The following is a 12,775-nucleotide window of genomic DNA, read 5'->3' as shown; positions in this document are numbered from 1 at the left end:
GTGAAGTACATCTTTAGCAAGCGCCACGGCAAAGTATTTCATCTGAATGTTTAGAGAAACTAACTCTCAGAATGCCAAAAAAGTGGGTAAAGCTATTATTTATGCTAAGGGAGGATTTTTCAATGTAAATAAAGTGTAACATACATTTCTGTACTTGTTTGGTCCCCTGTTGGTCTAGTAGTTAGGATACGGTGCTCTCACTGCTGCGGCCCGGGTTCGATCCCCGGTCAGGGAAGTGACCCCGGCCACTCTTAGTGCCGGTCCCAAGCCCGGATAAATGGGGAGGGTTGCGTTAGGAAGGGCATCCAGCGTAAAAACATGTGCCAAACAAACATGCGGAGCATCCACTGTGGCGACCCATAATGGGAGAAGCCCACACTTTAACACTGTTAAACGACCTGGTTTGTTCTACATAAATGAAAGGAACATGTATGTGTCTCTCAAAAGCATAAAAGACTAGTTGTTTCCAAACTTTTGACAGACACCCCCCCCCCGAAAATAAAAAATAAAAACCACATTTAGACCGTGAATGAACAAAATAAAGATGATTTTGTTTTATAAGAAACAGCTAGATGTTTGAACTGTGCTTTAATTCATATAACTGATTTCTTGTTATTATAGGCAGCGTCATCATTCAGAGAAGTACTACAAAAAAAATGTGATGTACAATAGTGTGGGAGAAAATACTGTTCTGCTTTTTAATGACAACAGAATTTTGTAGATGCATCATTCTGAGTATGCAATAGCACACCATCAGAGTGATGACAAAAAAAAAAAAGCACTATTTAAACACAAAAAAGTGTAGAAAGGGAAAAAAAAATTACAAAATACAAAATATTAATCCTGACACGATTTACACATGGCAATATGAACACTTTTTATTATTATCTTATAAAAATACATCAGTTGAATTGCAAACACACAAACATAAAAAAAGCAGAATGCTCCACTGAGTGGAAATGCTACAAAGCTGCCAAGCATGATAATACTGTTAAAATCCTTCATTTGACACAGGCACATGTATTTGGACACCGACAGGACAGGAATGGAAAGGACAGGACAGAACGATACAAAGCTTTCTGTAAAAACACTTCATAATTGTCATCATGCAAGAATAAGATTTAAAAAAATGGCACATTGTGGCTCTGACCGGTGAGTCAGAAAACGTCTTAAAATAAACATTTTGCTATTTTTAAAAACATACTTAGTTTTTTTTTTTTCCCCTGGAATACTTCATATAATAAATCTTTACATATATAATCTATATAAACAAGGCATACTGTTGTGATTACCCAATTGTGGATATGATTGTCATATTCAGTAAAGCCGGATTTACACTGTACGATTTTTGGCCGACAAAGCAAAAAAAATTGGCAAAAGCAGAACCAAAGCGACGCTTTTACACCAACCTGTGTACTTTACATACACATGGATTGAGCCACATCCACTAGATGGAACTAGCCAATACACCGCCCATTTTTAAATGCTAGTGATTGTCGACACTCTGACAAGCGCCGTTGAAACTTTCTGCCATCATCATGATTGCTGTCAAAATGTAAACTTTGACCTCATATTGGAATATTTAAAAACAAAGAAAGGAAGACTGGTGCATGAAACTCAGCTTTTTTATACCATCTTTGCCATGTGGAGGCATGCTGGTCATTTCTTCTGACCTATTGGAAGCAACAGTCCTGGTGACCGCAGGATATGTGCGGCGGCCATATTGCGTATGTCAACACACAGATAAAAGCAAGTATGAATTCACCTTTAGATGAATATTGCATGTTTATGGGAGGCTGATTATAAAATCTGCTTTCGAAGACTACAAAGTTCAGGTAGTGTCAGAAATTTGTGGTTATTTTCCTAAAAGTGTGATTGTTTTGAGAGTGGCAAGTCTGCTACAATGGCCGACTAAAAACCATCAGGAGGAGGACGGTGATGCAAAACTCACTGCACAGACGTAAACTGGGTAACGGCAGTGGTGAGACATGAACAAACCATGATAACTGACAGACAAAAGTCCTGGATTAGACTAATTGGAATGCAGAACATAGAATTGCTTCAATCGCATTCTCAGATAATTGAAAAATGCCAGCTGAAATCGCACAGTATAAAAAAAAAAAAGGCTTAGGATGGCTATAGATTCTCCTTTTAGGTCTATTAAATTATACACAAACAGAAATGAAGAAAGATTCCCTCCATCCCTTCCATTCCTCCACTTTGACTTTTTCATTTATGCAGTTCTTAGCTATAAATTGAGGTGTGTGAGAACTATAATGTTAAAAGTATCTGCTCCGGTCTTTCAACCAGCAGAGAAAAGGCAGCAGAGAGGAGCACCAGAGCTGGAAAATTCATTTCCGAGATCACACTCTATCCATCCTTGCTTTCTGCTTTCTCTAAAAAAAAGGATTGACATGACTCGATACAGCTTACTCTTGACAGGAACACCGCTCAAAAGTCCTTTATCTATTCCTCAACTTCATTGTCCCGTCATACTTTTTCCTTTCGAGTGATTGTTCTCATCGGCTTGGCGTTTCTGTGATTGTCAAGGTTATGCAGACTGGGGCTAGGACCAAGACAAAGAAAAGTCAAAGGTCAGTCCGATGGTGGGTGGGGGGTGGTTGGGGATTGGTGTGGGGGGATGGGGTTTGTTGGTGCGGTTTCTCAGCAACGACAGTTCAGGTTGTTTAGGTAGGACAGCAGGAACGTGAGGAGGAGACAGACAAAGAGACAGGTGGACGTACTGAAGGAAGAGGTGCTGGGGGGAGCAGCAGAGTTAACAGTAGACAGTTGGAGCTCGGAGGTCAGGAAGGCGGACAGGGGGACGTGAGACACCAGCGTGGGACTACCCGAGTTAATGAGAGAGTCGATCTTCTCGGCTTCTTTGCTGCAGGCTTCAATCTGAGGAAGCACAACAGGCATATGCTGTGTTTAGCAACAGAACAGAAATTTCTATCATTTTTACACTTCATACTCACACCCACACACACACCCACACCCACACACACACACAGCAGCTAGATGATCAAATCTGAGGTAATATTTGTAGGTACTTTCAAACAACAAATGAAATATGATGCAAGGAAAAGAAATTGTTCACCAGACACATATTAGAATGAACAGTAGCAGGAAGGTGCATATACATTATTTTTTTTACAAAGTTCTGGTTTTGTAGTGATTAAAAGAAAAAAAAACTATTTTATTTAAAACTTGCTTTAACTCAAATTAACCTTAATGAATTTTAGTCAATCTCAGAGTCTGGAGGTGTTTCAGCACAGGCATTGAAATGTAATTGAAAATCCTAATTGAAAATTCCTCTGGAGGTAGGTGGTGGTGGTGGCGGTGTATAAATAGCTGGTGTATAGACAGACGTGTTTTGTAACTCAGTTATTAAATTACATTTCAAATGGCTGAATTATGTCTGGTTTGTCTGTTTGTTTACTAAAGGACTAATTAGCATTTAAAAAAAAAAAGCGAAAACAAGATTTTGAAGTGAAACGTTAGATTAGAGCTTTGATAAAAGTCATTTGCAATTGTTAATTTGAAGCCTTTAGATTAATCAGTGTATCTATTGAAACAAAAATGTATTTGTGTTTCAAATCCAGAACTGAAAATAAAGCAATAAAGCTGTGATCTCAAATCATTTCTCAGTGTAATTTGTTTCATCATAAGAAACACTGCATTAAAAACAACAAAAATGCCACTATTCCTTATTTGTTGTGACCAATGATCATGGGTGTAACACATGACCTCATGAACTTGAACTCATCAACAGGATTTTTGTATAATTATTAAACCTTTGTCTGGACATTAAAACTCGTTCCAAAATGCTTACAATGAGCCACATGGTCTGCCTAAGATGAATTTAAACTTGTAATGCTCAATATTCTTAACCCAGCCATTAGGGTTGCACAAGCCAGTGCACTCTCAGTGCCGGTCCCAAGCCCGGATAAATGGGGAGGGTTGCGTTAGGAAGGACATCCAAAGTAAAACGTGCCAAAACAAATATGCTGATCACCAAAGAGACATTCATACTGGATCGGTCGAGGCCCGGAATACCGATCCGAGCATTGGAGCATTGAAGGGGGGTTCAAACTGTTCTGTCATGGTGTGGATGGTAAGAGAAATAGTGTAGAGGTGATACTGAAAGAAGAGTACAGTAAGAGTGTAGTGGAGGTGAAGAAAGTTTCTGATAGGGTGATGAACGTGAAGCTGGAAGTTGAAGGGATGATGATAAATGTCATCAGTGCTTATGCTCCACAAGTGGGTTGTGAGATGGAGGAGAAAGACAAATTCTGGAGTGAGTTAGATGAAGTGCTAGAAGGTGTACCTGTGAATGAAAAATTGGTGATTGGGGCAGATTTCAATGGGCATGTAGGTAAAGGGAACAGTGGTGATGAGGAGGTGATGGGTAGGTATGGCCTTAAGAAGAGGAATGTGGAAGGGCAGATGGTGGTAGATTTTGCTAAAAGGATGAAAATGGCAGTGGTGAACACTTATTTTAAGAACAAGGAGGAGTGTGAGGTTCAGGGAAGAGGTCAGACAGGGACAGGGGATTCTACTGCAGAATTAAAAAGGGAGACAGCTTGAAAGGTACTTGGTGTGATATCTGGAAAGAGAAAGCAAGACAAAGAGACATGGTGGTGGAATGAGGAAGTGCAGGAGAGCATAAGGAGAAAGAGGTTAGTGAAACAGAATTGGGATTGGCAGAGTGATGAGAAAAGTAGGCAGGAGTACAAGGAGATGCGGCAGCAGGTAAAGAGGAATTTGGCAATTGGCCAGGCAGAGGGACTGAGCTGGGAAGGATGTGCTGCAAGTTGGAGCAATAAAGGATTTAGATGGAAATGTGTTGACTAGTGAGGAGAGTGTGTTGAGAAGATGGCGGGAGTATTTTAAGCAACTGATGAATGAGGAAAATGAGAGAGAGAGAGAGAGAGAGAGAGAGAGAGAGAGAGAGAGAGAGGGAAAGATTGAGAGAGAGAGAAGGTTGGATGGTGTGGAGATGGTGAAACAGGAAGTGGATAGGATTAGTAATGGGAAAGTGAGAGCAGCGATTAAAAGGGTAAAGAGTGGTAAGTCGGTTGGACCAGATGACATACCGGTAAAAGCATGGAGATTAACCAGATTGTTCAACCAGATTTTGGAATGAAGGAGGAATGTGCTGGTACCAATATTTAAGAATAAGGGAGATGTGCAGAGCTGCAGTAACTACAGGAGAATTAAGTTGATCAGTCACACCATGAAGTTATGGGAAAGAATAGTGGAAGCCAGGCTGAAAGAAGAGGTGACCATCTGTGAGCAACAGTATGGTTTCATGCCGAGGAAGAGCACCACAGATGCATTATTTGCTTTGAGAATGTTGATGGAGAAGTATAGAGAAGGTCAGAAGGAGTTTCATTGTGTGTTTGTGGATTTAGAGAAAGCGTATTACAGGGTGTCGGGGGGGAGTTGTGGTATTGTATGAGGAAGTCTGGTGTGTCAGAGAAGTATGTGAGGGTGGTGCAGGACATGTATGACACAGTGTGACAGCAGTGAAGTGTGCAGTAGGAACGACAGACTGGTTCAAGGTGGAGGTTGAAATGCATCAAGGATCGGCTCTGAGCCCTTTCCTGTTTGCAGTGATGATCAACAGATTGACAGAAGGTCAGACAGGAGTCTCCATGGACTATGATGTTTGGCGGATGATATTGTGATTTGTGGTGAGAGTAGTGAGCAAGTTGAGAAGAGCCTGGAGAGGTGGAGGTTTGTGCTGGAGAGAAGTGGAATGAAAGTCAGGAGGAGTAAGACAGAGTACATGGGTGTGAATTAGAGGGAGGGCAGTGGAGTGGTGCAGTTGCAGGGAGAAGAGGTGGAAAAGGTGGAGTTCAGGTTCCTGGGGTCAACAGTGCAAAGTAATAAGGAGTGTGTTAGAGAAGTGAAGAAAAGAGTGCAGGCAGGGTGGAGTGGGTGGAGAAGAGTGACAGGAGTGATTTGTGATAGAAGAGTATCTGCAAGAGTGAAAGGGAAAGTTTATAGGACTGTGGTGAGACCTGCGATGTTGTATGGTTTAGAGACAGTGGCATTGAGTAAAAGACAGGAAGTGGAGCTGGAGGTAGCAGAGCTGAAGATGTTGAGGTTTTCGTTGGGAGTGACGAGGATGGACGGCACTAGAAATAAGTTTATTGGAGGGACAGCGCATGTAGGATGTTTTGGAGAAAAGGTGAGGGAGGTGCGATTGAGATGGTTTGGACATGTGCAGAGGCGGGACATGGGGTATATCAGTAGGAGAATGCTGAGGATGGAGCCACCAGGAAGGAGAAAACAAGGAAGACCAAGGAGGAGGTTTATGGATGTGGTGAGGGAAGACATGCAGGTAGTTGGTTGGAAAGTGGCAGATGTAGAGGACAGGGTGGTATGGAGGCGGATGATCCGCTGTGGCGACCCCTAATGGGAGCAGCCGAAAGAAGAAGAATGTTTAATATTTTCATATTTTCTTGATAATAATATTATTTTAGGAGAAACGAAGTACATCTGACTATATTTAAGATATTTCCACTTTCTATAATTTTTTTGTAGTGTGGCAGCTTGAGGTTTCTAATGGTGTCCTGAAAACAAGTAATTTTATGCACAGAATATTATACTGTATATTCCCAAATTACTAATCAAATGTTAAGAAATTGTATGAAATGGTTTTCCCATCCTTGAAACCCCTGAGAAAATGATGCTACAGTAATGCAAGAACTTAATATATATATATATATATATATATATATATATATATATATATATATATATATATATATATATATATATATATATATATATTGTTCCTTAGAAAACCAGTATTGAGACGCCTGACTTTTCTTCCCCAAACTATTACCACAAAGTCAGAGGCACTCAATAGTATAGGATGTCCTTGGATGCACTAATAATACATTTTCCTTTCATTTCCTTTCACACCTGTTCCAGCATAAAAATACCCCTGTGCACAAAGCCAGCTCCATGAATATATGGTTTTCTTGAGGAGTGAAAGCTCTTGAGTGGCCTGCTATAGATCTCTGACCTCGACCCTACTGAACACCTTTGATTGACTAAATAATTGGAATGCTAAATGCACCCGAAGCCTCCTCAAACAACATCATTACCAACTTTACTCACACCCTTGTGTCTGAATAAGCACAAATCTCCACAAGCAAATCTAGTGAAACATCTTGCCTGAAGAGTGGAGGGAATTATAAAAGCAAATGGGAATCAAATGTGGAATGAGATGTTCAAAAAGCACATACAACTCTTATGTTCAGGTCGATATAAATAATTCCTGTGTGTGAAACTCACTCTTCCATGACGTTCATCTGAATGAAGATAATGGGACTGACAGCGCAGCATGCGTTCAGCCCTGAATTTACCCTGACAAAAGAGCTCAAGGCTTTTGAATGGTAAAGAAAGTATCTATTTTGTACAAACAAACACAGACACAAACCTGCAGCGGTGTGGGCTGCTGGTCAACAGGTATAATGAGGATCACAATCTCTGAATCGATGCTTAGATAGCCGAAGATATCACACTGAGGAACAGAGATGTGGAGACGTAGGACACTGAGTATGTCGTGCACTGTGACCGGCTGATTCCTGTTCAGCTGAAAATATCACACACACACACACACACACACACACACACACACACACACACACACACGCACGAGCATCCTGTTAGTCCCGGAAAACACAAAAATTACACTGACAGAAAAAACGTTGTGCTGTTGCTAAGTAGTGAGATTGGCTGAACTTACAGTATGTTTACATATTTCAATGAAAATGATAAGAACTATGTTCTGAATAAAAAACTTTGGCTTTGACAAAATCTCATTTTTGGCTGATCCTTTTGCAATGATACATGGCACCGAAAACACAGATTGGGCATATTGTGTACTGAATGTGAGTTTCACATTCAGTAAGTCTTTTTTTTTATAGTTGAATGTATACAGTAATTCTTATTGCATTATTACTACACACAGAGTATAATTATTAAACCTTTGTCTGGACATTATTACTTGTTCCAAGTTTGCTGGGGTTTTTTTTGTTCTTTCTAGAAACAAATGCTTGCAATGAGCCAAATTATCTGCCTACGCTGATTTCAAAATTGTAATGAAATGTTCTTTTTATAATACTACATGACACCATGTGAGTTGTGAAAGAAAAAAGCACATGTGGGAAAGCAAACAGTGGCGCAACTCTTTTCACCCCTACATCATCCAATCAAGTATTGTTATTCCACACTAGTTTACCAATAGTTCCATTTTGTACACACAATCTCTATCTATCTATCTATCTATCTATCTATCTATCTATCTATCTATCTATCTATCTATCTATCTATCTATCTATCTATCTATCTATCTATCTATCTAACTGATGAGATAAGCAATGGCAACTTTAATTTTAATATTGAGTTACTAGTTTAAAGGCATTGGACTTTGGCTCCAAAGATCATGAGTTCAAGTCCTATTCACACCAGGATACCACTCATGGACCCCTTAGCAAGGCCCTTAACCCCATAGTTGCTCAATTGTATAATAATTGAATAATTGTAAGTCACTATGGATAAGGGCATCTGCCAAATGCCATAAATGTAAATGTAATATAATACAGTTGGTATAATACAACATTTCTTTTCAGCCCATGCCTCAGTCCAGTTTGAAATTTGGTCCTTCATAGGAAAAAGGTTTGGGTCTCTCCAGTTTAAATAAACCAGTTGCCTTACATTATAACTGCTTTTTAAAAAGAGATCCTCTGAAAACATCGACAGTAAAGACTCTATCCATCAATGTTATACAAGTGTTATTTTACCGAAAATGTCCTCAGATTTTTCATTAAAAAATTATAACACCTTCATCTATCATTAATAATATATAGAGCGTCTGTCCCTGTGAATTATACGCTGCTACAAAAATGATAACATATCTGTTATAACAAACACATTAATGCATGTACATTAAAACATGAAAAATTACATTTTCACCAGTGCTGTAATTAATATGTTCATTTATCTTCACCTCCGGCGTTATAATTATATAACTAATGGAATGCGCCTTCGTCCATTTGAGGGTAAAAAAAAAACTCTGTCTATATGAGTTAGTCGATAATCAAAGGATAATCTCTTTAAACTTTGCTTTCCCTGAAGATATTTTTTGGAAAAAAAAAACTATCCAATTACGTCCAGTCACACGTGCTGAAAAAACAATAACTCACTGATTAAAAAATAAATTGAAGTGTTTTTTTTTTTGTAATACATGGTAAGAGCCTGTAGCATAATGTTTGCATGACCCTTTGGGAAATATAATTTCAGCTGAAACTGTTCATCGGCGCGTACTCTGGAGCATTTACAGGTGTCATGTGATCCATGCTGCCATCTACTGTTCGCCTTGTGTTACTGAAACTAAAGTGCAACGAGGACAGAAGACACCGACTGAACTGAAATGAAGCTCTATAATAAATATAGACCAAGGGCAGAAAACAAGCACAGAGTAAATAATTACTTTGGCAAAGATGTTCATCTGTTGTTTATTCCAGAGGATCTGCAACATCCCGGCACACACAGGGCAACATGCACCTACACACACACACACAGACACACACACACACACACACACACAAAAATAAGAGAAATTTCAAGAGAAATTTCAAGAGATACAAATTAGTTGTGTAGGGTGGAGAAAGAAGGAGTGTAACTCACCGGGTGGAGTGATGGGGTTACAGCCTGCAGCAGATAGGGGAGGACAGGGCACAGCATTGCAGCCTGAATCAGACGGGAAGCCTGACACGGAGCCCAGAGCATGGCAGCGACCTTGATAATCCACAGCTACGCGGTCAGAAAACGCCTCACACACTGTGTTATACGTCTCACCGTTGTGTCCACACACTTCCCGAGTTACCCTGCATGCTTCCTGTGCGCAAAACACACACATTTTGATTATGTATGTGTGTATACAGTGGAGGAAATAATTATTTTATCCCCTGCTGATTTTGTACATTTACCCCCTTACAAAGTAATGAACAGTTTAAGATTTTAATGGTAGGTTTATTTTAACAGAAAAAAAAAAAATCCAACCAGTTAGAATTCTGACTCCCACAGACCCAAATTTGTCATGTCCTTGTAAAAAATACTCCTAATTCTAATTCATTGTGTGTATAAAAGAGACCAGTTACAGAATCAACCTCTTTTATTTAAACCTCTCCACCACCATGGGAAAGACCAAAGAGCTGTCAAAAGACGTCAGTGACAAGACTGTAGACCTGCACGAGGCTGGAATGAGCTACAAGACCATCAGCAAGAAGCTTCACTTTGTCTAATACAAATTCATTTATAACCTGCCGAGTTTTTTATGGATATTTTTAATATTCTGTCTCTCTCTGTTAAAATATACTATAAAACTATAGCAACAGGGGATCAAATAATTATTTCCCCGATTGTGTGTGTATATATATAGACGTCAACATTGATCCTGAGCATCAACACAAAATATTCTTGTAAATGTTTTAAAGTAATTATGGTGTTTTAAATATTTAAATCATCAGGACACAAAACAGAACTTTTGATATGTTTCCACACGGACGGTTTTATTTGCCGGATATGTGCATCTTTTTTTTATTTTATTTTTTTTTATATCTGAGTAAAGAAAGGATGTCGAGAATAAATGTGTGATGCGTTGAAGGTTTTAAATTCGCCTCGTTTATATTTATTTATTTATTTGTTTATTTTTACAGTATTTTTTAAATAAACAAATAATAAAAATTATATATATATATATATATATATATATATATATATATATATATATATATACACACACACACACACACACACATATATATATATATATATATATATATATACATACATATATATGGTGCTATTTGAAGCCGTGTTCAATAAAAAATAAATATTTATTATATATAAAAAATACTCACAATAAGTTCTGCAGCTAGGCAATGCACTCTATTAACAGTAAAATACAGTTGCTAAGCAACAAAACAGAACAGACCAAGGGCTTAAATATGATGAAATGTAATTGCTATTGGCTACAATCAGTAACTGCTTGTTTCTAGTGTGTTTACAGCTTAAAGATAATATACAATGACTTCAGTATGTGTCCATTGCATATTTAGTGCACTCTAAAATAACAAAAACACTAAGTTTTTACTTATTTATTATATATATTTTTTTTTGGGATCGACATTTTTTAAATTAAAATTAAGTTTCACTTCAGAAACATATCACAGATCACAGTTTAAGAGAAAATCCTTTTTTACTTATAACATTCACACTAATGAGAATCTTAAACGAATATGCACAACCTAAAAATATAATGCCATCACCAGCAAGTGGCAGGAACATAAAATAGAAGAGCTAGCAGATGCTCTGTGTCATGCATCAATTTACTGTATATAACTGTGTATAAAATTAGAGTTACATTACATTCTTTTATTATTGCCTTTGTTTTCTTTCTAAATAAGTGTGTGCAGGTGGGTTTTTTAATTAAATTTTGCAATAACAATTGCCTTGTGTCTATCAGTCTGTAAAATACACAATAATGTGAAAAACCCAGCAGTTAAGATGTCGTATTTACAGAATGAGCCAAACACAGAAATCTAAGCCATGTGTTGTTGCTAAATACACTGATCATCTCTCTCTTTAAACATGATACCTAAGATTTCCTCCTGCACATATCCTCATTAACTGGCCTGCTTGCTTGCTGGTGGTATTTAAATGAGCTGGTAATTGATCTAGCTGTTTTCCATGAGATCAGACTCAGGGAGTGTGGGGTGAGTTAGCAGCAGCAACCTGAGCACCACAGGAAGCATAAATAGTGGCCAATGAGTTTACTCCTTTAATCTCTACATAATATGAGTGAGAATATGCCATTTTTATTACATATCATCTTTTATTTGGTGGTGGAATGTTCTAGGCATCACTTCAGGCGCATCTTTGAACGAATACTTGTAAAACAGGCTAATGTACGTAGCCCAAAGATAGTTAGCAACATGATATTCAGAATTTGAGGCTGCATATGAATGAGCTCTCCTCTTACCTACGCTGTGTGTGTTTATAGGTTTGGAGTGTCTGTGTTTGTGTAAATGCAGACAAACCCACACAGCTAGACAGAAAAATGTTCACCACACCTAGCCACGCTGAAAAATGTCCTACTCTTTTGCTATTATAAAAGTTGTGTTCATCATTAAACACTGCACATCGTGTGGACCCAGTGTTCAGACTGCTGTTTTAGCTGCAGCTAAATTAATGGCTTTGCCTCAGCAGACGGTTGTAGTTAATGTGAAGTCATTTGACCCAGCTTCCTAAAAAACTCCAGTTTAGACTATAAACACACTCTGCTGTTATTTGGGCAGGGCAGTTCCCTCTAGTGTCGCTTTGGAACAATGACAGAACGGGGACCCCAATTAAAGTTTGGCTTGAGTAGAATAATGGACTGTTGCCAGAGGTTACACTAAAGAACCAATAATGACTGATCCACACTTAAGAGATCTTTCACTCCTGTCAATTACACCAACATTAGCCAACCCGGTGTGCCTATGAATTCATGCATGCAGAAGTGGATAGATAGCACAATTTCCCCAACAGTTTGTTGCTTATGCATTACAAAAAACCCTCATGGCTGTTAGCTGATGGTTGATGTGCAAAAGGACAGAGGTCACTAGTGGGTGGGAACAGGAACTAAACAAACACAAGTGGATTGCTCATTAGGGACAAAGGTATACATTCTTTATTACTGCTTTATCTA

General features: G+C 38.5%; 1 protein-coding gene across 1 annotated transcript in view; it reads right to left on the bottom strand.

The window, feature by feature from the left end:
• Positions 1-852: 852 nt before the first annotated feature.
• The window catches only part of reck (reversion-inducing-cysteine-rich protein with kazal motifs), a 66,518-nt gene continuing 54,595 nt past the window's right edge, over positions 853-12,775 (bottom strand). The window contains exons 18-21 of the mRNA XM_046848476.1: positions 9,712-9,922; positions 9,515-9,588; positions 7,460-7,615; positions 853-2,901 (exon numbers count right to left, since the gene is read on the bottom strand). Of these exons, the coding sequence (XP_046704432.1) occupies positions 2,665-2,901; positions 7,460-7,615; positions 9,515-9,588; positions 9,712-9,922 (678 nt within the window). The 3' untranslated portion in view covers positions 853-2,664. The remainder of the gene's footprint in view (positions 2,902-7,459; positions 7,616-9,514; positions 9,589-9,711; positions 9,923-12,775) is intronic.

This window comes from Silurus meridionalis, chromosome 4 (assembly GCF_014805685.1).
Source record: "Silurus meridionalis isolate SWU-2019-XX chromosome 4, ASM1480568v1, whole genome shotgun sequence".
Taxonomy (NCBI): Eukaryota; Metazoa; Chordata; class Actinopteri; order Siluriformes; family Siluridae; genus Silurus; species Silurus meridionalis.
This window is presented reverse-complemented; position numbering and strand designations above follow the sequence as displayed.